Source organism: Manacus vitellinus, unplaced genomic scaffold, assembly GCF_001715985.3.
Source record: "Manacus vitellinus isolate BGI_N305 unplaced genomic scaffold, ASM171598v3 scaffold_60_pilon, whole genome shotgun sequence".
Taxonomy (NCBI): domain Eukaryota; kingdom Metazoa; phylum Chordata; class Aves; order Passeriformes; family Pipridae; genus Manacus; species Manacus vitellinus.
The window spans coordinates 3083698-3106730 of record NW_021940687.1 but is presented as its reverse complement, the minus strand read 5'-3'; the positions used below and the strand labels follow the sequence as shown (position 1 = coordinate 3106730).

Sequence of the window (23033 nt, the reverse complement as noted above, 5' to 3'; positions counted from 1 at the left end):
GGACTCAACCCTGAAGTAAATCATTAGATGTCCTTGGCTTTAGCTGGACTGGCAGGCCTAGACCCCACACCATTTTTGTAGGTTCACTGGAAAGCAAGAGTGACTCCCTGCAGCCATGGAGGCCAAGAGGCACCAAGGATGTCATCCCAAGTCCTCAGAGAGCTGTGGACACTCCACGTCCTCCTTCTGATGGTCAAACGCTGATCAGCGGAGACAGTGCAAATCCAGGAGCCACATCTTCCCAGCAGGCACCAGGACAGCTCAGTGCCTGTGCCTCCCATGCTGTAATGTTTATGTGCAGGACATGGATGATCTCCAACAAAGCAGCTCGTTCGGAATAGCTACGGAACTGCCACGACCGCAGTTCACTGGCCCGTCAGTCCCACCCTGCTCATGGCAAGCAGATGGTGGGAAATGTGGCTGTGAAAACCAGGCTGGCCTCTGCCTTGCTGCCTTCACAAGGAAATGAGGGATTCTCCCTTCCACAATGGGTGTAAAGGGTGTTCCAGAGCTGCTCTCCTCCCATAAGCAATCCAGAGCTTTCTGTGGGGGGCACAGCCGTTCCCTAGCACTGCATGGCAGGAAGGAGAGCTTGTGGTGACCCCAAGGCAGGTACAGACACTGATGAGTAACAACATTTTAAAAGAAACAGGCTGGTATAGCATGAAATTATATCCACTACCATTAAAGCCTAATTACAAATACATTCTGTTAATCTCAGTAAGACACTGACACATGAACTCTTTCAGCTACTCTTGTCTTTGAAGGTGTAAATTCATGACAGGGAAAGGGGGGGGAAAACCCCCAAATGTTTTTTAAAAGTTTATTTCTAGCCCTGAAAGAACAGTTATTAAACAAAGTCAACAAATACAGTAGTTAATATTGCAGTAACAATTAAATAACATAATGGGATTAAATTACACAAAAAGGCAACATTAACATCTGAAGACAGTTAAAAAAATAAAAAGAAAGCTTGCACCTACTTCCATTTCCATCGACAGCGTAAGGAACAGAGGGAAAAACAGACCAGAGAGATTTATGGACTCAATTCCAGCTGGAGAGACCCTTAACTGCTTCCTTGTCCCTCCCCAGCCCCTCTGACAATGGGACCCATCTGCTTTAGCCAAACCCTCGCACCTCCCTGCACGGAGAGCCGGGGGGAAGCTCCAATTAGTCTCATTAGGGCAAAGTGCACATTCCCATGGTTGTTTTTAAAGAGAAATCTGGTTTATTCTATGATCACAAGAAAGTCCCAGGAGTCTCACATTCCCTGCACACTGCATCTCAGCCAAAAGCTGCCCCACTGACCACACGGGACACTTCAGACGGATCATGTGCACATTTGATCCTGACTCAGGATCTCATGTGGGCACCCAGGAGAGAGGCATGGGAATGCCCACGTTGGGATGCAATCTGTCCCTTCCCATCACCTCCTCAAGCTCTGGCTGGTCTCCACCTGCCCCAGTGACAGACAAAGCAGAGCTGCCCAGCCCTGCACCAAGCCTTAAGGACTCCAACCTACTCCCACCAGGGAAAAAACCACGGCTTGCAGTTTTAACCTGGCACACACATCCAGGTGACACCGCTGGAAAAGCGATGCCCGACCCACCAAGACACCAAAGCACAGCACAAAAACCTTCTCCTGGCTCTCCTCTCCTGCCAGCTCCACCTCTGATCCCCAAGAGAAACCTCACCACATACCAACCGTGCTGCATGGGGAGAGGGAGATGCTGACACTTCTCAGCCTCAGAGCTAAACACCTTCCCAGGTCACACACACTATTTGGGAACTTTGGGATTGGGCCAAGTTTTGTGTGCTAAGGTGGCTGAAACTTCAGAAATCATCTCCAAAATGGACTAAATTGAACGAATTTTTGTAACATATATTTCAAACCATTCTCTTTCATCGATAAAAGTGAACTAATAAGTTAAAATTACTTACGATTTCTTGTTCTCTTTCTATTAAAAAAAGAAAAGCTAAATTTATATAGATTGTGTCATTTAAAAAAAAAAAAAAAAGAGGAAAGAAAGAAAAGCTCCCAGTTTAAGTCTGGCACAAGGAGTTTTACCAAGTCCATTGCCAGCAACGGACAAAGAGGGAACCATTGGTACAACATGTTTTTTCCTCAGCCAAGCCTCCTTGCTGCTCCATTTGACCAGGGAGCCAGATACACTCAACCTGGGGTGATTACAGTGTCCCTGGCTCCCAATAATTTTTTTTCCCCTGGGAAATGCATCTGGATTTCCTTGGCTGGAATGAGACACCTCCTTGAATTTAAAATTTAAAGCCATATTCTTACACTCACAGCTAGAGGGATCTATCCCTGTGATGGAACAGTTAAGATATTTCACCCAACATGGATTTTAACTACCACACAGGAGCAGGACACAAGCTGAACCTGCCCAGCAAGGCACTCTGCTGGCACCACACAATCCCCAGGAGCTCCTGAGTCCCAGCAGATGCTGTGAGACCCCAGCCCTGCTCCCCTCCATCATCACCCCAAACAGCCTCCACTGTCCTGGCTGGCTGCTCTCAGCTGGAAGTTGGTTTTGTCATACCTTGGCTACCAGTCCTCAAAATGTCATTATCTCTATACAGGTACTGATATTCTCTGAATATGACTTCTATCCCCTGCCAGCAATGTTTGGAAAAGTGTGCAAAAAGGTTTTTATTCAGGGTCCTCTGTCCATACCCAACCATAACTCTGTCTGTCCCAGGCCCTGCCCCACTGGGAATGCAATAAAATCCCACTAAAGGCATGGTTGTTCTTTCACAGACTTATTTGGCACATTGTTACTACAGTTGGCTCTTCCTCAAACACTCGGGGAGGTTGAAATGCATAGACTGTAGCACTCAAAGGAGCCAGGGGCACAGGCTCTGCTACACTCGCCCCTGGCAGCACCCCAAGAACTCAACCACTCTGGTTCTCACTGTCCTTCAAAAGGAGGCACTTTTTCTTGCATTGAAGGGTTCACTGCAGCCGTCCTGGCTGGCACAACGTCTTTAGTGAGAAGGATCAATGTGACACGTCCCCTCAGCACTGTCCTCCCCTCAGCTTCCACCTCAGAACAGTGCTTTGGCATCTCCAGGTGTTCATCATCTTCTGTTTGGATCATAGTTTAAAAATCCTGTATCTTCAGTGTCCTCAGATCTGGTTACTTGTTCTTCTGGTTTCGTTAGTACAAATGGAGCACATACAAAACTGGAAAAAATAGCTCTAATACTTAAACTCTGACAACTCCATAGGTTGATGCATTATTCGCTTGGGGGAAAAAATTACAACATATACAAAAATGTATTTGATACAAAAAAGGGAAATGTAAAATAAAAAAGTCAAAGGCACCAGCATAACTTCCAAAGCCCAAGTCAGAGCATAGATACATGTTTTTAAACCACCCACCGCACCAAGCACGTTAACCCTTAAGCTTCTGGCCAGCAAGTCTAACAGGGAAAAAAGAGCACACAAGGAAGACAGCTGGAATTTTTTCTTGCCCTGACTAGAACTGATCATTTGATCATAAATAAAGTATCTGACCCCAACCTACATATCCATAACCCACATCAAAAGACTTGACCGATCATTACGGTTCTACAAAGAGCCCACGTTTTTGATTAAAAAAAAGTCCACAGAGCACAGGCATAAGAAAAAGCTGAACACTTCTCCTCCCCCCCTCTCCTTATTCATCTTAGAAAGTGAAAAACATCTCCATGCATTACGACTCCCTAAGTAGCCAAGTTGTCAATTCTACAGTGCAGCAACAGCTTGTCCGTAAAAGAAATGAGGGGCAAGATGTACCTTCACATTCGCCACACCTGCCGTGAATCTCGTCATGGGGGAGCTTTACCAGAGGGATTTAGAAGCCAACAGGTAGAGGGGAGGAAGAGGAGAGTCAAAGAGATCAGCAGGTAAAATTAGTACTGCTCTCTGAAAGCTTGAACCTGTCATTCAAGTATTGAAAGTACCCAGAGGGTACAACGAACAGGAGCTGTTACAGCGAAGTCGTTAAAAACCCTTAACGCCCCGGGCACAGTAAGTGGCATTTCTGGGCTGTCTGGGAAAAAAAAAAAAAAAAATCAGAATAAAACACAACTAAAGGCCAGTAATTCAGTCCTCAATTCCTTCTGGACCCCAGACCGGGATCGCTAGAGTCGCCACAATGTATTTTGGGTGTCTTCTGGATGAGAGTTTCTTCCCTTCTGTAGACGTTTCCCACCCTCCTCCCCCCCCACCAAAATCCCTTCCCTCCCCACTGAAGTGTAACAATTTCATATATTATAAAGATTTGTAAAATACAAACAAACAAAAAAAGGAGGAAGGCTGTGGCAGGATGTTAGCGGTTACTCTTCATTGCTTCTTTGGCTGCCAAGATCAGTGGCGTCAAGCTGGACAGAGGTTTGGCCAGTTTCAAGAAGGGATGCTGCCAGGAAGAGAGAAACACTGGAAATCAGTGAAAGACACGGTTTAAAAGGTCAGCAAAGGGTTACTTTTCAGCAGGATTCATGTTTGTGTGGAGCTGGGCAGGAATGATTCTTCACTTTAACTGCTAACTTTTCCACGCGTTTCTCCTGATGTTTATAGGGAAAAGGTGATCCCAAGCTGGCTGGGATCATACTGCCTCACCCAATGGGGTTTCTCCTGGAATAGCTCACCACTTTTGGAAAAGGTGAGTATTGAAGCTGCACTCACAATGAGCAAAACAGCAAAGATGTGAACATGGAATAATCAGAGAAAGACAAGGAGCAGCAGCTGGCTTTACTGGGAAAGCCTCCGCATCATCTGGCTTCCAGGCTCAGAGCTACTCCTTGTTCTCCCCAGGAATGGCCATCAGTGATTCTATCACTCCTTCACACAGGAAAAAACCTGAAGGTATTTAAGCCTGCCAGAAGATCTCATTTTACAAGCCAGCTTTTCTCCAGGAGGCATTTAAATCCAAACTAAAAGGAGAAATGGTGGCACAATGGCAGGTGCACTGAGCTCCAGCTGCTCAGCTGGTAAGGCAGAACCCTGGGGAAAACAGCAGCTTTTCTTTTCAGGGCTTGAACACTGACTTCAGACTAGCAGATAAACAGTTCTTTTAAAGAGCTCTGAGGAGGATATTTGCAAGTGAAGACATGAAAAGCAATGCAAATGCTATCAGGGGCCAGCTCCTGAAGGGAGTTCATAAATTGCTGGATGCTTTGGCAGTGGCAGAGTGAAGGCACAGACTGTGATGGAACGACTTTAGAGTGCATTACAAATCTCTGATGACTGTTGTTCCTACCAACTGCTCTCACTACAGTTCTCAGAAGAAAACACACACACACAAAAAGGGTGCCAGTGTGACATGTGGTTTATCACAGGCTGACATTACTCATGGCTTCTGCACTTCACACTGTGAGGAGAAGCTGAGTCTCACCTGTAGCAATTCTTTGGCTGATCCTCTTTTCTCTACATCCATCTCCAAACATCGGTTCAAGAAATCCCGGAATATTGGGGACAGTTTCTCGGGGTTCTGGAGTTCTGGTGTGCCATTAGTTGCTATCAAATATAAAGCCTGTAAAATGAAAAAGAGTGTATAACAAAAACAAATCTTTAAAAGATGCCAAAATGTCCTGTTTAGTGGCAAGCCCTTAGCTGAGAAAGGGCTTGGCTGCCTACTTCTCAAACTTATAAGATTTAAGCTGTAAAAATGCCACAGTTATAGGCAGTCATGACTTATTCTTGCTAGTAGCAAAATAATATTCAAAATCTTTTGGCAACAGATACTTTTTTAGCAAAGAAAATATCAGATTGTGACAGAGCAACACTTTTCATAACCTGATGGATTTACTTTCCCTAAACTATCACAGAATCTTGAGGTCAAAATCTTCCATTTAGAGGATTTACCTGCCTGTAACTGAAACACTGTATTTTGACCTCAAGATTCTGTGATAGTTTAGGGAACTGGTTCGGGTTGGAAGGACATTAAAGACTATCTGGTTCCACCCTCGTGCCATGGGCACACCTTCCACTAGACCAGGTTGGTTCAAGCCCCATCCAGCCTGGCCTTGGACACTTCCAGGGATGGGGAGTCAGGGTAGGGATGACTGCAAATTCAAGACAAGTGCCTTCCCTTGGAGAACTTCTCTTGCACTGCTGAAGCTTCTTGGCTTTTTCATTTCTTTTATTGTAGACACAATTAATGACCAATTACTGAAAATGTCTGATACGGTGAACACCCACAAGCAGTTCCAGCCCCGAGGCTTCTTACCCTCAGGGGGTTTTCATTGAGGTATGGGGGTTCTCCTTCCACCATCTCAATAGCCATGATGCCCAGAGACCAGATATCCACTTTGGGGCCATATGCTTTCCGTGTGACCACCTCTGGAGCCATCCAGTACGGAGTTCCCACCATGGTGCTGCGCTTGCTCTGCTCAGGGGTGATCTGAGCACAGAAACCAAAGTCGGCTGCAGGACAACAGAAGGATGAAGAGGTTAAACTGGTGCACCCCCAGGAGTGGGTTTCCTAGAAGACTTTTCTATTGCTACACATATATTTTATTGAGAGGGGTTTAGGGGGGTTTCTTCTGCCCCCCCCTCCACATTCTCCATATTAAATAAGCCAACGTGCAAGATAAGATACAAAACCTGAAGGTGTTTAAGCAGGGCAGAATTCTGTGGACTGAAGACAAGACTTTTTGTCCCCTAGAAAGAAGAATTACCCTGCAGAAGAATGGTATTTTGCCCAGTCCTTCCTTCAATAATTCTAGACTGGTAGCAGCCAAAATAAGCAATCAAGCAGAACACAGGAGGTAAGTGTTCTGCACTTGGTGTGTTATACAGCCTGAACCAGAAGAAATGAATCCACAATCCATGGCTTCTGCCCTTCTAAACAGATGGTACTTGTGCAGCTACTGAGTTGAACATTTCACAGCAATCTGGCCATCTAGACAGGTACTACAGCTGACAGGGACACGGAAACAAGGCTTCAGGTAAGTGCAGTGCTACCCCACTCAGCAGGAGGAACCTGGACAAACAAACCTTTCCACAAGGTAACTACCAAAGAGAACAACCACACTCAAGAAAACGAGAAAAGTCACCTATTCCTACAGCCTTCAGGTGCAGCAGCAATGCACGTTCCATCATGTTACTCTATCCAGCTGCAGCACTCCCACTTCCCAGGCATGTAAAGCATCAATAAGAACACAGTTAAGGCAGGAGACAGATATTACCTTATCATTGACACTAAGTTAGAGAGAGAGAGAGAAGGAGAGGGAGGGAGAGAAAGAGAGAAATTTAAATTTTGAAAGTGTTATGCCAAGCAGTGCTAACAAAAGAGCCACAGTCATGGAAGTGCCAAGTTGTACCAAGAAGACAATTTAACAAAGAACTATCCCCACCCTGATAGCCAAAATGCTGCCTTAAAACCAAACCAAACAACCCCACACAAAACAAAAAACCAAAAACAAAACAAACAAAACCAACCAAACAAACAAAAAATAAAATCAAACCTACAGGAGTCACCAAGTTTCTCCTGCAGTATTTGGCCTTATCAAGGTGTCACACTCGACTCACAGCACAGCCCATTTCAGTGACCACCCCAGAGAAGCAGCAGCAGTTTGTGCCTCCTGACCTCCCAGTGAGGCCTTCAGCACCACACCACCAGCACAGAGAGAAAAGACAGGCAGGAACCCAGTTTCCCCCAGCAGTCCTGTGTGTAGGTGTGTGCAGCTGTGCAGTGGTGACAGTTGTCCTGTCACCAGACTCCCTCAGAGAAGGGGAAGAGCTTAAAAAGAATGTGCAACTTCTTCCACCCTCCAACCCTTAACAACTGCTAGGAGCTCTACAGTCACACAGCCTCAGAAGAGCTTGTCTCAGCACTGACTACAACACCTCCCCTTCACACAGGGCATTTTTACAGCTGACTCCTGTCTTCTCTTCTGTCTCCTTCCTCCTCATCCTCCCCCAGTCTCCTGGGGTGATGCTTCTTGATTCAGGCTGCCAACCCTGTCCTTTGGCCACTCTGCTTTGCTTTGACACCTCTTTTGTGCAATTTTGATCCTTCTCCAGCTACTTCTTCTCAGCCACATCCTCTGCTGTAAGTGTTCACTTCTCTTCAGCCTCTGAATCCACAGCTTGTGCACAAACACATCACACCCTTAAAACAAATAACCCCCTCTATGCAAGCGAGCAGTGCATCCAAAGATGCTGGGAAGCAAATCATGTTGCTCATAATCTTCCTTCACACTCCATCTCATAAACAAAATGAAACTGAAAACCATCTAGAATAAGGAATACTGTTATGACATTTTCATGGCACTTCAAATTCCTGCCCAACTGTAAAAACACTTTTTACTTTACACCTTTTTTTACCTTAACTCTTCGGTTGCTATATGTTTTACACATTCCTGCATACCAAAAATTCAAATAATGCACCACTTTCTGAACAGTCCTGACAGCTACAAGTGGTTTCACATCATTTTTATTTACACATACCACGTACACAAGTCCATGCATGCACAACAGTTGCCTGAAAAGCAAGAAGTTTCTTTTGCTGTGATTATATTAATGAAAGGCTGTTACACTTCCAGCCCAAGAAAAGGCACAGGGTAACACTAGACTGCAATATAAATGATCAATAAAGTACAGTTTTCTCATTGGTGGCCTTCTAATGAATGGGGCAAAGCACTAAAATCAAGCCATAACATCCTAACAAAGCTACTGCAGTTTGCTGCAACTTTTCTCTTGCAATCATTCCCATTTTGCTTCACTCTATAGCACCAGTTACTTCATATTCACCAACGTATTCATGTGGCCACAGGTTTGCTTCAACATCCTTCCGGGCTAAAACGTTCACAGCCTGAGTCTGAGGGTCCTCAGAATTTCAGTACCTGCTGCCTGTTACACATTTTGTAACACAGAATGAATTTCTATTCCTCACAGTCAATAAAAATCCACCTCAAGTTTCCCTGTCAACTCTCCTTCTACTGATTTACACACTGAGTCAGAGATCACTGGAAAGAAGAAGCAGAGCATTAAAACAATTGTCAGCTACTCACTTAATTTAACTGATCCATCCATTCCCAAGAGCACATTGTCACTCTTAATGTCTCTGTGGATGACCTGGTTGGCATGGAGGAACTCAAGTGCTTGCAAGCACTGGATAGGAGAGAAAAAACCCATCATTCAGCACATGGAAACACGCCTGGTATATGTGAGCACAAATTCAAGGCAATGTTTACACCCTCAGCCAGCTCTGAGTGCAAAAATGTAACAGGTATTATTGCAAATAACCAGCAGAGGAAGCTCTTGGGCTAAAAAATACTCTCCAGATTTCAGGAAGACAAAAATCATTTAACCACAGACAGTTTCTCTATCTTAACAAATGCATATGTAAAACTCCTCACCACTCAAGATGCTCTCAGAAATCCCAGATGCTAATTCTGGTACATCCCACAGATTCTACAGAGGAACCATAAAGGATTAAGTGAGAGCTTTTTAGGTTGAGGTCTCACCAAGGGGAATTGGTGAGGATTCATTCCCAACATCCACACAATTTCTACAGTGAAATCTGTAAAACATCTTCATTCTGAAATTCACTGATACTGGTTTTGCATTGTTTTCAGATTAAAACCTTTCCCACTAAGTTTCTGCCCAAAACCATAATGAAATTTACTTTTGTTATTTGAGAATAAAAGGCAAAAGAAAAAAGTCAGATCTTTCTTTCAATACAAGCAGAACATTTGCCATTTGCTGCTTGGCACGGATGTCCCCAGTGAGTTTTGTGTATCTTTGTTTGCTTTAGCAAATTGACACTGATTTGCAAAATAAAGTGGGCAGCAGAGTTTTGATGAGGTACAATACTTCAATATTTGACTTCTTCCTCAGAAAAGTTCATTACTGTTACAAGAAAGAGTTACTTTGGGTTCTCTGCTTCCAGCTCTGGTTCCTCAGGAAACCATTACCTGTCCATGCATGTCCCTGCACAAGTTTGCTCTCCCTGCCCTCCCTCTGGGTGAGGCACAAAAGCAGACGTCATGCTGATGGAGTCAGATGGGCTTTTTAAAAGCCCTGGTCTCTCCTGCACAGCAGATAACACAATTCTCCTTCTGCTGTAATAAATCAAGCCTGAGCTGGATGCTGGCACTGACTCAGGGCAGAAACCACTGATAAGGTGTGATATCAGCTGCTTTTAACTCTTTCATTTGAAATCTTCCAGCAGCCTTACAATTATTCCAACTACAATCTTCTGGAGAATTGTTTTCCTGAGAAATCCCTCAAGGAAGCTTAACTGGCACAGAACTACAGATTTCACACACTGTGAGAATGACTAAGAGGGAAAATAGATAATCTGCATCCAGTTCATCTTTGTTTTAGTACATGTTTCTTAGAGTACTCCTGTCTCAGCAGATCCACTTTCACACTGGGAGCAAACACAGTTCCCCTTCTTCCTTCTGGAAAACACTTGGAAGCTTTCAGGTTTTTCCCTTCTCTTTTTTTTTTTCTACATTACCCATACATGAATACTCAAGACTTTTTCTTTTGGTGCCTTTGAATGTTCTTTGTTAGTTGAAGTTTAAAAAGCCATTCCTTGCAGCTGCTAAACTTCTCCATTGCTCCTCCCTGAACTTCAGTCCACATTATTCACATCTTTCTGTTAACACTGTCAGCAGGATGAGGCAACACAAGTACCAAACCTAAAGACTTTATTTGCTCCCTTCCCTAAGTTTCCCAAACACTCAGATCAAAACCTGCCACAGCTCTTTTGTGTTATTATAACTTGCAACCGCCTCAATTTTCTCAGTTAACCTAATTTTGTTATTTTCTGTAACTTTAATATTGATTTCTACTCATGGTATCATTCATTCTTAACTCAATGGCTCCAACAGCAATTGTTGCAATTAGTCCTAGCCTTAGCATTCTATAAAAGCTATGGGAATAGAGTGCACCTTCATCCCTCTACCCAGCAAGTCCAACACTCACCTCCCTGCAGACAGCAGCAATCTGTGCCTCATCCATACATGTTTCTGTGACCACATCTGTTAGAGAGCCACCAGCCAGATACTCCATCACCACAAACAACTCATCTCCTACGAGGTAACTACAAAGAGAAAACCAAAAGCATGTCCGTGTGCCATCAGGGTGACCAAGCCTAAATACAGACTCATTTGCTTCCAAGACCCTCAGGTACAGGAATTCCAGGTCTGTGTAGGGTATAACTTCTTGAAACCCTCAGGGGTGAAGGAATCACCAGCTGGATGCATTTACCTGTCCAAGAAGTTGACTATGTTGGGGTTCTTTAGCTCCTTCATTACCAAGATCTCGTTAATAATCAGCTCCTTCTTGGGCTGTTTCTGCAGGTTGATCTGTTTAATAGCCACCTGAACAGGGCAAAATAAAACAAAACAGCAATCACTGAAACCATTAGAAGCTTTCACTCAATATAGTGAAAAGTCAGAAGGAATTCTGTAACAGGATTAAAGTTGTTTATCACAGCTTGCAGCTGGCAAGTTATTTATTTATTAGCACACAACTTTAAAGAATGCAGCCTGATGAGCACACAACTTGCAGCCATGGCCAACAGCATCCTCTTGCAGTTGAAAGAATCCACAAACAGTAACTGAGGCCAGAACAGACAGAAAAGGGAGCATGCAGGAGATAAAAACTCGCCCAATTTCCTATCAACAGGCCTGAAGCAGAGAATCTTGTAGCAACTCAGAAAGTCTGAGCCTTCTAATGCAAGGCGAGGCAATTTGTTGTTCTATATTCTGACCAGATTGGTGTTTGGGTATAAGGAATGCTGGGAGGCAGAAGGAATTCCTCTCAAAGCAATTAAATCAATGAACTGTCCCAGAGAGAAAAGGGGAGAGAAAGGCCTATCTTGCCCAGGAAATAAGCGAACCAGGACAAGTATTCCAGAGTTTAAAATGGAGAAGAACTGTCCCAGCTCTGTCAGCTACACTTTGTGGAGGTAGTTTGGAGGTCTACAAAACAACCTACCCATGAGACCAAAACCAAACACAAGAACCAATGTAATCTTGTAGAAATTATCATTATTATATTGCCAGGGGCATTAAAGGAAAAGATTCTTGTCATTCTGTGGCACAGAATGATACAATAACTAAGAGTGGAGGTGGAGCAGGTTGCTGAGGGTCTCGTGTAAGTGAGTTTGGAATGGAGACCTGAAGGAGCAGATACTCCACAACCCCTCTGGGCTCTAAACTCACTCTGCAGCCAGTAAGAGGACATGAAGTAGAGAGCAAGTTAAGAGACACAAATTAAGAGATGATAGACAGGCTCATGTTTTATCAAGATGTGGTGCTCCACTGTAAGACTGGTAAATGTGATTACTGCTGAAAGGGCAATTACTTACCAGTGACCTAAGAAATGGTATTTAAATGGTATTTAAATACTTATTTAAAGGAAAATTAAGGAAAGAATTTAAATAGAAACATTAAAAGAAAAGTAAGGAAATCTAAAGTTAAGTAGAAGCAAATAAATCCTAAAATTTGAGTCACAGAAACCAGAGATGGCCACTTGATGACAAACATGCAGAGTACTGCTGATGTCACCAATTTCACTAAGTGAGTCTGGAGAAACCAGGGGGTAAAAGCAAAGAGTAGGATGTGGAGATGTTTTAACTACAACAGGGAATCACAGGGGACAAGCTGTTTCCACGGAGACAGAAACAACCATCACTTTTACTGAGTCGGGACTAGAGAACATGTGTGCAAAGCCTAAACAAACATTTACTTCTGAAAACACAAGACACCAAGGCCTGCAGTTCTTGAAGGATAAACCGTTTTCCAAACTCATTTCTGCAACACCTCACTCCCTCTGCTTTTCACTGGAAAGACAGAACTCTATTTTCAAGCTTTCACCATCTGATTACTATAGAACAAGGCACACACTGTTACAATTGACTATGACAAACATCCTTCTGAGAGCTGATAGCAGATATGGGAGGCACTGAAGGAAATTCTGGCCACCTCCAGAAGGATATTTTGAGAGAAAACGAACGCAGGAATCTTACCTCCTGCCCTGTTGCCACATCAATAGCTGTGAAAACTGTACCTGAAGCCCTGTGAAAAGAAAGGAAAATGTTACAGCAACTTGCATCTCTTTGTAACAAACACACAAGCGAAAAGCCAAATCACAAACACAAAATTGTTTCAGCTTTCAATTCAAAATTTCCACCACTGTGTAAAGCCTTCACTGTTTATTTACTTTACAGTTTGTTGCCCAGAGAAGCTGTGGCTGTCCCTGGATCCCTAGAAGTGTCCAAGGCCAGGTTGGACAGGGCTTGGAGCAACCTGGGCTAGTGGAAGGTGCCCCTGCCCATGGCAGGAGGGTGTAATGAGGGCAGCTTTAAGTTCCTTTTCAACCCAAACTATTCTGGGATTCTGTGATTCATCACTGCTGAATGCAGCCAACATTTCTGCCTGCACAGAAAGAGGTGGGTACACAACAGTATGAGACAGAGAACAGCACAGTGCTGCCAACACTGGCCCACTGGGAATAAAAGTTGGGGGGAACACTTACCCCTGCCCGATTTTTTCATATCTGGTGTATTTTTTCTTGGGATCTCCTATGCTTACAATAGTGCCTAAAAGAAAAAACAACAGAAGAGTCAATCCAATCCCACTGCCCCCCTTCAGCAGGGCTGGCCTGGCCAAGATATGTCCAAGTTCAAAGAGCAAAGCTGATGCACAAACAGCCAAAGCTGCACAGGAACATTAATACGCTGAAAAATTATCTTCAAGGGGGTTATGGAACAAGCCCCAGCAGAAACTACTTTGTGTTATTATGGCTGTAACATACATGCAGATCACATTATCACAACTGAACTCTGATTAAAAAAAAACAAAACAAAAAAACCAACAAAAAAAGCTGTTGTATAATATTTTTCTACCCAACAGGGCTCTGAAGATTATAAATCAGCATAACCTCTGAGTACGTTTTTCTCAGCTCCTGACACAAAACTAGCTGAGCATGGTATCCACACAACTCTTACACAAAAATAAGGACGAGGGTAAAAATTTAATATTCCTCTCCCAGTCCTAAAGCCTTTGTTTATCTGAAATAAAATCACCTACGTAGTTTTTCCATGATGTCTTCATCTGACATCTTGGTCTTCTTTTTCTGCTTATCCCCCGATTTCGTGGCGCTGTCAGCACAGGAGTCACCAGCTGGGGCAGGGATGGGGTCAATCACAGAGCGGGTATAAATCTGTGAAGGAGACCATGGACCTGAGCATGGGCTTTGCAATCGCTGACCTTCAGCTGAAAACAATCACAGCACTGAAAAGATCCCTAGGCACCATTTTGTAACAGGCAGGAGGCAGAAATTAGACCTGAGAAACACTGAAGTCCCCTGGCAACAGTACTGCCCTCTGAAAGGCACCTCCTGAACAGAGTGGATGCCAGGAAGTTAACCCCAACTTCCAAGGACAGATGTTTCATGAGTTTTTTACCTGCTTATTCTTTATAACCCATGCTAGTTAACAGAGAAGTAATCACTGATTAATAGTGAGATCAATTCCTACTAAGATCTAAAGGAAAAAGACTCATGCTTGCCATGAAAAGAAGCATGAGATTCTAAAAAAATTTCCCAGTTGCCCCCAATTTGAGTTTTTTTAAAAAGATTTAATTTCTTGGAGATTTATTTAATTTCCTCCTGAGCTGTTCAGACATGCACAGCTACTCTAGAAATATCCAGCTCTCACATTTTTTATATGTCTACATCCCAAGAGTGGGCAATTATAAAGTAGTACCAGTTGACAAATAAACACAATTCACATTTGCACTCCTGGAGGGAGAAAAAGTGGGCAACAAAGAGGCAAAATGTACAGCTACCACAGCCAAAGGAAGGAGCTGGAGTAAGTGGGATCCCTGGGATGTTGCTACCAGGGTGGGTAGTTCAGGACTACACTAAAACTTAATGAACAACTTCTGAAGCATTTAACTGTTCATAGGCTGCTGAGGGCTTTGTGAGTGAAATAAGCTTTCAAGTCTTATTGAATCTGAATTGGTTTGGGTCTAGATAGTGTATTTGGTGAGGCTGTCACACTGCCACCAAATCAAATGAAGAAAATCAAACACACTACACTTGTGCCACTGGGCTGGGCCAAGTTACAGAAACTACCTATAGATTTTTAGGACTAAAATGCCTCCTCCTCACACACTGGGTCGAAAGATAAGCTTAACTGGATACCTTCAACACAAGCTAACCAAGAGATCACAAAATCTCAGTGATCTCAGAGGTCTTTTTCAACCTAAATGATTCTGTGATTCCACTTACTTCAGGATTTCTGGTCCAACTGACATCCAGAAATTAGGTATTTTCTTGGCAAATTCAAAAAACCAGAACTCTTCCCAAAAATCTTACAACAGCTCATTTCACAAATAAAACACTTTTCTAGAGAACAGGTGTAGAAGTCCTGCAATACAAAGAATCCCAGAATTCTGCACTGTCAAGTTTTCCAGCTGCTCACCGATTTTGTGTGATCTGGCCGTGGAGCAATCACAGGAGGAGGAGCTTCTTCATCATCCTCATCCTCATCTGCCACAGTTGTTGATGGTTCTGAACCTTTGGCATTGGTCTACATTTTTACCAACATTAAAAAAAAAAATAAATAAATAAACAAATGTGTCTCCCCCACAGTATTAAAGACTTGATTTTTTTTTTCACATTAAGATAAAAGAATTCTTACTGATGTCAAAAGAAAATAACAAACCAATCAACCTATCCCTAAGTTATTACATTTTATGAGACTCAAATACTGTCACTCCTGTGAAAATATGCCCTGCTGACCCCCACAATTTATGTTTTTATTCCACAAAGAATATCCTCATTTTTATACTTTTAAACGTTATACAGTTTAATATTTCGAAATTCAGGATATAACAAATACAGAAGACCTGAATTAGTATGCACCTAAGGATATCCAAATAATAATAAACACACTCACCGTTGGCATTCCTGAAGGGAAACCATCTTTTTCTAAATAGGACAAACAGCAGAATACATAAAATCATCAGAAAAAAATAACACAAAGTGAACTCTATAGAGTAAAGGATGAAAATATTACACAGCCTTATTACTAAGCTACAAATAATTTGGAAGAAAAGTAGGCACAACTGTACCTGTTTGTAGGACAATCCTTCTCTCAGCCCTCCCAACTGGCTCCCAGTCTGGGAGTCACAAATTATTTTGCATCTTTGATGTCACCAGCTGGTGACATCAAGCTCACAGACAACTGTGAGGAGAAAGGGTTCCAGCATGAAACCAGTTCATACCACTCTCAGAGCTCCAGCTTCAGAAACACAGCCCCTTCAAGTTCATTTTGGCTGCTATTGTGAATTATCCAGTTCTTTCTTCCAACTCTCCACTTAAAACAGGAAATTAACTGGACAACGCCAGTTTCCAGTAAGTTTTAAATCCACCTTCAAGTATTTGTTCCTCACTGAATCAGCATTTGAACCTGATTTATTATTCTGAGAGGAAGACTGTGCTCCAAATACCCAACTCCAATATGTCTTGCACACACTTGGCTCTCACCTGGAGCAGAAAAACTCAGATATTTCTGTTTTGCTGTGTCTTTGGAGTCATAGAATTTCAGCACATCCAGTACTGCCTGGGGGTTCTTCTTCTGTTCTAGCTTGGTGATATTTGAGGTCTGAAGCAACCGAGCCCATTGTTCTGGCATTCCCTGAAAAAACAGGGGATTTTAAGTGTTCTGGTGTTTTAAAGATTTTTAAAGAGCAAAACAAACTTCTTCCCTCTATAAAAAGCATAACAAGCACAGCCTTAAGCACATGAGCAACATGTGCTTAATGGGGAGCCACAGGTGGCAACACAAACCATGGTGCCAACACAACAGCACCTCTTCCAGCTATGTTGAGCCAGATGTGAGGAATGGGGACACAACACCACTCAGCAGAACCACTGTTACCCACTAACAACAGTAAAGTGAAGGAGGTTTGTCAGGGAGGGTTTTCCTGCTGTGACACAAAGCACCAGATGTGACACTGACACTGGAGAAGCACTAACAGGTCACGGCATCATAACTCTGTGTGCTGTACAAACACACAGGAAAATTAGTTCTTTGATATAAACAGAGACTAACTTGCACTTTAACCTAAAGCACTGCCTTGGCTTCACTACAGCACTGACCACGAGTGTCTTCCAAGGCACCCCAAGGCAGGAATACTCACCGTGAACTCTCCAGTGACAGCATCAAAGCCAACATGGATGGTATGTTCAAAATCCGACGGCGGGGAGATTTCTGGCCGCTCCTTTTCTTTCTTCTTGCTTCCTGAAAAAGGCATTCAAAGATCTCGATGTCAGGAAGAAACTCTTCCCTGGGAGGGTGGGGAGGTCCTGGCACAGGTTGACCAGAGAAGCTGTGGCTATCCCTGGATCCCTGGAAGTGTCCAAGGCCAGGTTGGATGGGGCTTGGAGTAACCTGGGCTAGTGGAAGGTGTCCCTTCCCATGGCAGGGGGTGGGACTGGGTGGTCTTTAGGTCCCTTCCAACCCAAACCATCCTGTGATTCTAAGAATCAACGCCTTGTTCCATTCAAATAATTTATATTACGGCAGCAAGAAAATAAGTGATTAAGAGCACCAGAGTGCTCTGTTGAGCACATGAAATCTGAACTTTTTATATGTTTACAATGCAAAAAAGGATATTTTAATATGGATTAAGAAAAGCAGTGAAGACAACTTCAGTTCAACCTCAAGTTCACCCTAAAGACACCTAAAACTCAGTTGCCTCACTGCTTCAATTCAAGTTAATTAATGCAAAATAGGACTTCCTGTGATGAAGATAAGAGTTTATAGCCTCAGAGCAATTACCTAATTTAAATTAAAAGGGGAAAAAAAAGCATACCAAGTACCAGGAGCAGGAACAGATAATTAGAAAGACCATGCGCACAATCCAACCCAGATCCAATTAAATTTATAAGATGTTTTCTAAAGCCTGGGGCTTTGGGTTTTTGTTTGTTCGTTTGTTTGTCTGAGGGGTTTTGGGAGAGGGTTGGGGGGGGGTGTTTAAATTTATTTTTATTTTTCTGCTTTGTTTTTAAATTCACCTTAAAAATCCTGTTGTTTCAGTACAGAAAGAGCAGGTAAACCAGCACCCTCTTCAACACCCCGCAGCAAGCAGAGACGGAGCCGCTCAGAGCCAGGAATCCGCCTGAAATCCCCTCACGCTGGCGGGAAGGGAAGGACAGGCAGCGAGGACAATGCTCCCAAATGAAAAGCCATGTGGGCTGCCTCCAGCTGAACAATGCCGTGGAAAGACACGGCTGCTATAAACAGGATATCTTTAATATGGCTGCACAGGACAGAGCCAAAAAGCAAACGGGCTGTCAGACGTTCTCATTAACAGCCTTCGGTCACGGGACAGGAGAAACTGCTGCTGTGAAAGCTGAGGAAAGCACCATTTCCTCCCTATTTCTTCCCAATTTCTTGCAGTTTTGCGAAAGCAAGAGGGGAAAAAATATATTTTAAAAAGTTATATTCCTTAGGAAGGTTCCTGTTCAGGAACACTTGACATGTAGGGAACAGGAGCTGGTGCTCAACCCATCCAGCATGAGCTGTGTAAATAAACCCCCTCCTTCCAAAAACACACAGATCCCATCAGTAGGCAAGGCAAGGAGACTAAAAGTCATTCCTCTGCCCACAGGAACAGCGGAGCAGAGCAGCACTTCAAACAAACAGCTCCTGCCAGAGGCAAGCCCGGTGAGTCATGTGCTGGCAGGACATCCTCGAGCTCTGAGAACAAGGCCACGGGGAGGCCACACTGCTTCCCAGCCTCTGGCTGGGTCTGGAACAGCTCTGGATTGCAAAGGGAATCCCTTTAGTGAAGGGCAACGCTTGTCTCAAACAGTAAGTGAAAGCAGGAAGTGGTGGTCTTTTATTGACACGGGTGGGCCTGAAAGAAATAAGTCTGTAAGCTGGAAGCTACTACAGGTTGGTGGCAGCACCCCAAGAGAGACTCCAGACCTCTGAGGGTGGTGAATTTGGGTGCTGAAGGTGGCAAATCTGGGTGCTGTCAGCTCGGGGTAGTGGCACGTGCCTGGAGCAGGTTCTGGCTTCAATCCTGCAGAAACTGGTGTTTTACTATTAAATTGTTGGTCGTGGGAGAAATGCCAAGACTTTGCCCCTTGGACCTGCAGGGACAGCAGCATAGTCCCCCTGTTCCCGGGAGGAGAAGACACACAGGTCCTTTGGAAGGATTTAGTGAGCTGGAGAAACGCTGTGTGATTAAGGAGGTGCCTCAAAAATACAACTCAACTCAAACACAACTGGATTCTTCCCCAAATGAAGCCACAGGCACTCGCAGCAAAGGCACCACCCTGGGCACTTCACACGGCAAACCCACCCTCACACATCCCTCGCTTCCCACCAGCCAAATTCCATGCACAGGGCAAGAATCACAGCTGTTTCCCAACAGCTGGTGGTAGCAGGCAGCTGACTCCAGGTGAACATCTGGAGTTACTGAGCTCCAGCTGAAACCACACCGAAATCTGCCCTGAGTGCGCCACATGCACGACCCTGGGTGGTGCCCTCAGCACGTTCTGCTCAAACATTTCTTCTTTTAGGGGACTATTTTAAAGCTTTCCAAAACCACACAGAGGTTCCTTTGACTTCAGAAGTCAAGCCAAGGAAATTCATGGTGATTAAGTACTCTAGTAAGAAGATGACTATCGCTTCATTTATCCTAAACAATGGAACCAGGGGGAACAAACCCTCCGTGACGAGGTGATTAAATAATCCCTTCAAACTCTTATGATTATTTCAGCACAGAACGAGCTCAGACTTGGGGCAGAAACTGTGTAATTGCTACATCTCATCACCTGCAGGGAGTCCCCCAAAGCACATCCCTTCCTCAGCTACAGAAACCTCCCAAGAGGGAGGACCTTGCAAAATCATATGGACAGAGATTTTCAGACAAAGCCAAACAACATTCCTGGATAACAGCAAGGGCATCCCTTCATTTTCTGAAAAGGAGAATTTACCATTTTTGTAGTGATTTGTTAACTTTTGCACCAGCTGGATAAATTTTTCCCCATGGCAAAATTTCTATCCCAGGCCGACAGATTATTTTGCATCTAGTCCCAGTGTATTTTTTAAATCCAAGCACGAGGCTAATATTTCTATAAAGCTTCCCAGCAGCTGAATTTCAAGAAAAAAAAGGATTTAACTGAGCATTTCTGGGGAGGGTGCATCCCAGCCATGCTAATGAACAAAACAACTACCATCTGACTATTGTGTTAGTGCCAGAAAGACACTGTGTCCACTTCTGTTCTGCTTACATTTGACAGCCAGTTTTGCAGACTTGAGGGCCAAAATCCTTTCTTTGGATGTTTGCATTAGCCTTGTTGTGGGTCATCCAATAGACAAGTTTCTTCCAAATTAAAAAAACTACACCTTTCAGATAGTTTCTTCCAGTTAGGTAATTCAATTTTCATTTTTCCTAACCACATTATCTCGACTAACAGGAAAATCTGCCTTTTTTTTTTTTTCAGAAGTACATTATCTGAATGAATTTTTGACATCAAGAAAACACCAAGAGACACGATTTTTCTTAAAATGTATTTTTCTCAGCAGAAATTACTCCTTCCATTTTAATTTGCAACACTAAGTATCAGTAGATAGACACACATTCTAAGCAAGCATGCAGATAAATTTCCCTAAGTTTGGTACACACCAGTATTTAGAGTGGTCTGAATAAACTTAATAGGACTCCAAAGCAATGTCAGATGAGCCAATACAATTTTAGATAATTCCTCAACCACCTCCCCAGACATTTAAGCAACCAACAAAACCACCATCAAGATGGAAAGAGAAAACATCCGTGGAGAAGAAAAGGTGCTACGGAATGTCACAAAGCTCTCCAGCTGTACTGTACCCACTTGTATTCATAATTCATTTGTCTTACTAATTCAGAGCAAGCAAAACCTTCCTTCACATGGGGTTTATGTTCTACTTTACTATAACTCTGTCTGTGAAAAGGTCTCAAATGCTCTGACGAACCACCAATGCAACATGACAAGTGCCATCCCAGCTCCTAAACCATTCTTGCCTGAAGATGGGCAGGTCTGATTCCCCTGCAAGATTTCCTTGCAGCACTCACCATGACAAATTCCAGGCATTTCCTCCCACGACCAACAATTTAATAGTAAAACACCAGTTTCTGCAGGATTGAAGGGCTAAGCCAGAACCTGCTCCAGGCACGTGCCGCTACCCCGAGCTGACAGCACCCAGATTTGCCACCTTCAGCACCCAAAGTCACCACCCTCAGAGGTCTGGAGTCTCTCTTGGGGTGCTGCCACCAACCTGTAGTAGCTTCTCACTTTCTGCTTACAGACTCACCTCCTTCAGGCTCACCCATGTCAGTAAAAAGACCACTGCTACTCCAGCAACCCAGCCATGGGTGGCTAATTCACTATAAGTGAACTTGTGAAGTAACTATGCTGCTTCCCAAAGCTACACTGGCCAAAAATCCTTCCATCCTCCCCAAAGGAAAACACACCTACTGTTGAGAGTGGAAAGCCAGACTTTGGAACGAGAGGGAAGCCTGCCCTCCAGGTTTTATCTCCAGGGTGAGGCATGGCTGCAAAGGGACTGCTCACACAGCTGAGCGAGAGTGAAAACCAGTCCTGGGGAGAACACTCAGCCATGAGAATAAACAACCTCTTGAAACAACCAAACCTGTGTTGGCATGACCAAATCAGCCCTGCACCTCTACAGCACACCAGCAGCAAGGCACAGGGAGACAAAAGCACAACTAGAAAGAACTAAGAGCAGCAGAGTCATATTAATAGTGACCAGAAAAATGTTAACTAGTAGATTAATAAAATGCTTAGCAGATACAGGTCAGGCTTAAGTCCCTGAGCTGCTTCAGGTCAGGTTTAACTGCCTGTGCAGTTTTACCACCCAGATGCTAGAAGATATTTCTATCTATGCACCTTTCTGTTGTACATGGGTACAGACATCCTGGAGAGACAGGATGAGACTCCAGTGCTGTATATACAGAAAAGAGGACAGAAACACAACCACAGTCTAGTTTCATTATAGCAAAATTTTTCCCAGAAATAATCCTGATTACAGCAACTCAGGTTTTCCCCCACGAGTAATCAATCCTAACAGTGAATTTCCACAGGTAAAAGGATGTAATTTCTCTCCCACATGCACACTGTACTTTCACCACTATTTCTTTACTATCTTTTTTCCTCCTCAAGGTGCCACATGAATGATCATCAACATGAAATAACTTCCAAACCAGCTGGATGCTCAGTTTAAACCAGAAATCTGCATTTAAGTGACATGATCCCCAGGAATGCCAGACATAGATCAGGGTTGTTTGGAAATGCATTTCTTCAAACTGGGCAGCAAACAGGAGAAGCAATAGGTGGTGGTTTTCCAGTCCCCTATGCTTGGACAGGCTGGACTCAGATGTCTAAAGGACTACCAAAACTTCCAAGGAGAGCAAAGGGATACCTTGGGAAAGAGAGGCATCTTACCTTTTTCATTGCTATAGAATATGGAGATGATTTTCGACCTAGGTTTTCTCTCTTCTGGGACAGAGGGCAGGGGTTTCAAGCTGTGGTTGGCGGCCAAAGGATCTTTGCCCCCTGAACTGAAGATGACACTGCTCATCCGGACAGGAGGAGCTGGTGGTTTGTCTTCCAGTTCTCCGTTGTCAGACATGGTTCTCAATAGCTAGTGAAAGCCCTGGAAGAGAAATATTTGTGTTAACATAGAAAAAGAGCACAGGAATGCAGGAATGTAGCATTTCTTCTGTTGGACAAGTGGAAGGAGGTGTGAATTCAACTTTGAGGAACACAGCAAGCACTGCACGGGCAGGCACTGACACCTCCACCAAAGGAAGCAAATCCCTTCCTCATTCCCACTTCTGGGTCACCCATTCATTTGTGCAAGCAGCAGCATTTGTGGAATGGAGAAACAAACATTTCCAGTGATAAAACTAACCCAGACAAAATGAACAATTCCCAGATCTGGTTCCCAGCTCACACAAAGGGCGCGGTAAGGGCGCAAGCACAA

The 23033-nt window shown here is 43.8% G+C and overlaps 1 protein-coding gene across 1 annotated transcript; it reads right to left on the bottom strand.

Moving 5' to 3' along the window:
* Nucleotides 1–809: 809 nt before the first annotated feature.
* On the bottom strand, nucleotides 810–22703 carry PAK2 (p21 (RAC1) activated kinase 2). Its single transcript, XM_018083144.2, has 14 exons — nucleotides 22493–22703; nucleotides 17176–17276; nucleotides 16520–16670; nucleotides 15930–15961; nucleotides 15453–15560; nucleotides 14056–14188; nucleotides 13502–13565; nucleotides 12993–13041; nucleotides 11228–11340; nucleotides 10943–11060; nucleotides 9019–9118; nucleotides 6231–6427; nucleotides 5397–5534; nucleotides 810–4418 (listed from the first exon to the last, which is right to left on the bottom strand). Exons 1-14 carry the CDS (start codon nucleotides 22677–22679, stop codon nucleotides 4332–4334), a joined length of 1578 nt encoding a protein of 525 aa, XP_017938633.1. The 5' UTR covers nucleotides 22680–22703; the 3' UTR covers nucleotides 810–4331.
* Nucleotides 22704–23033: the final 330 nt, after the last annotated feature.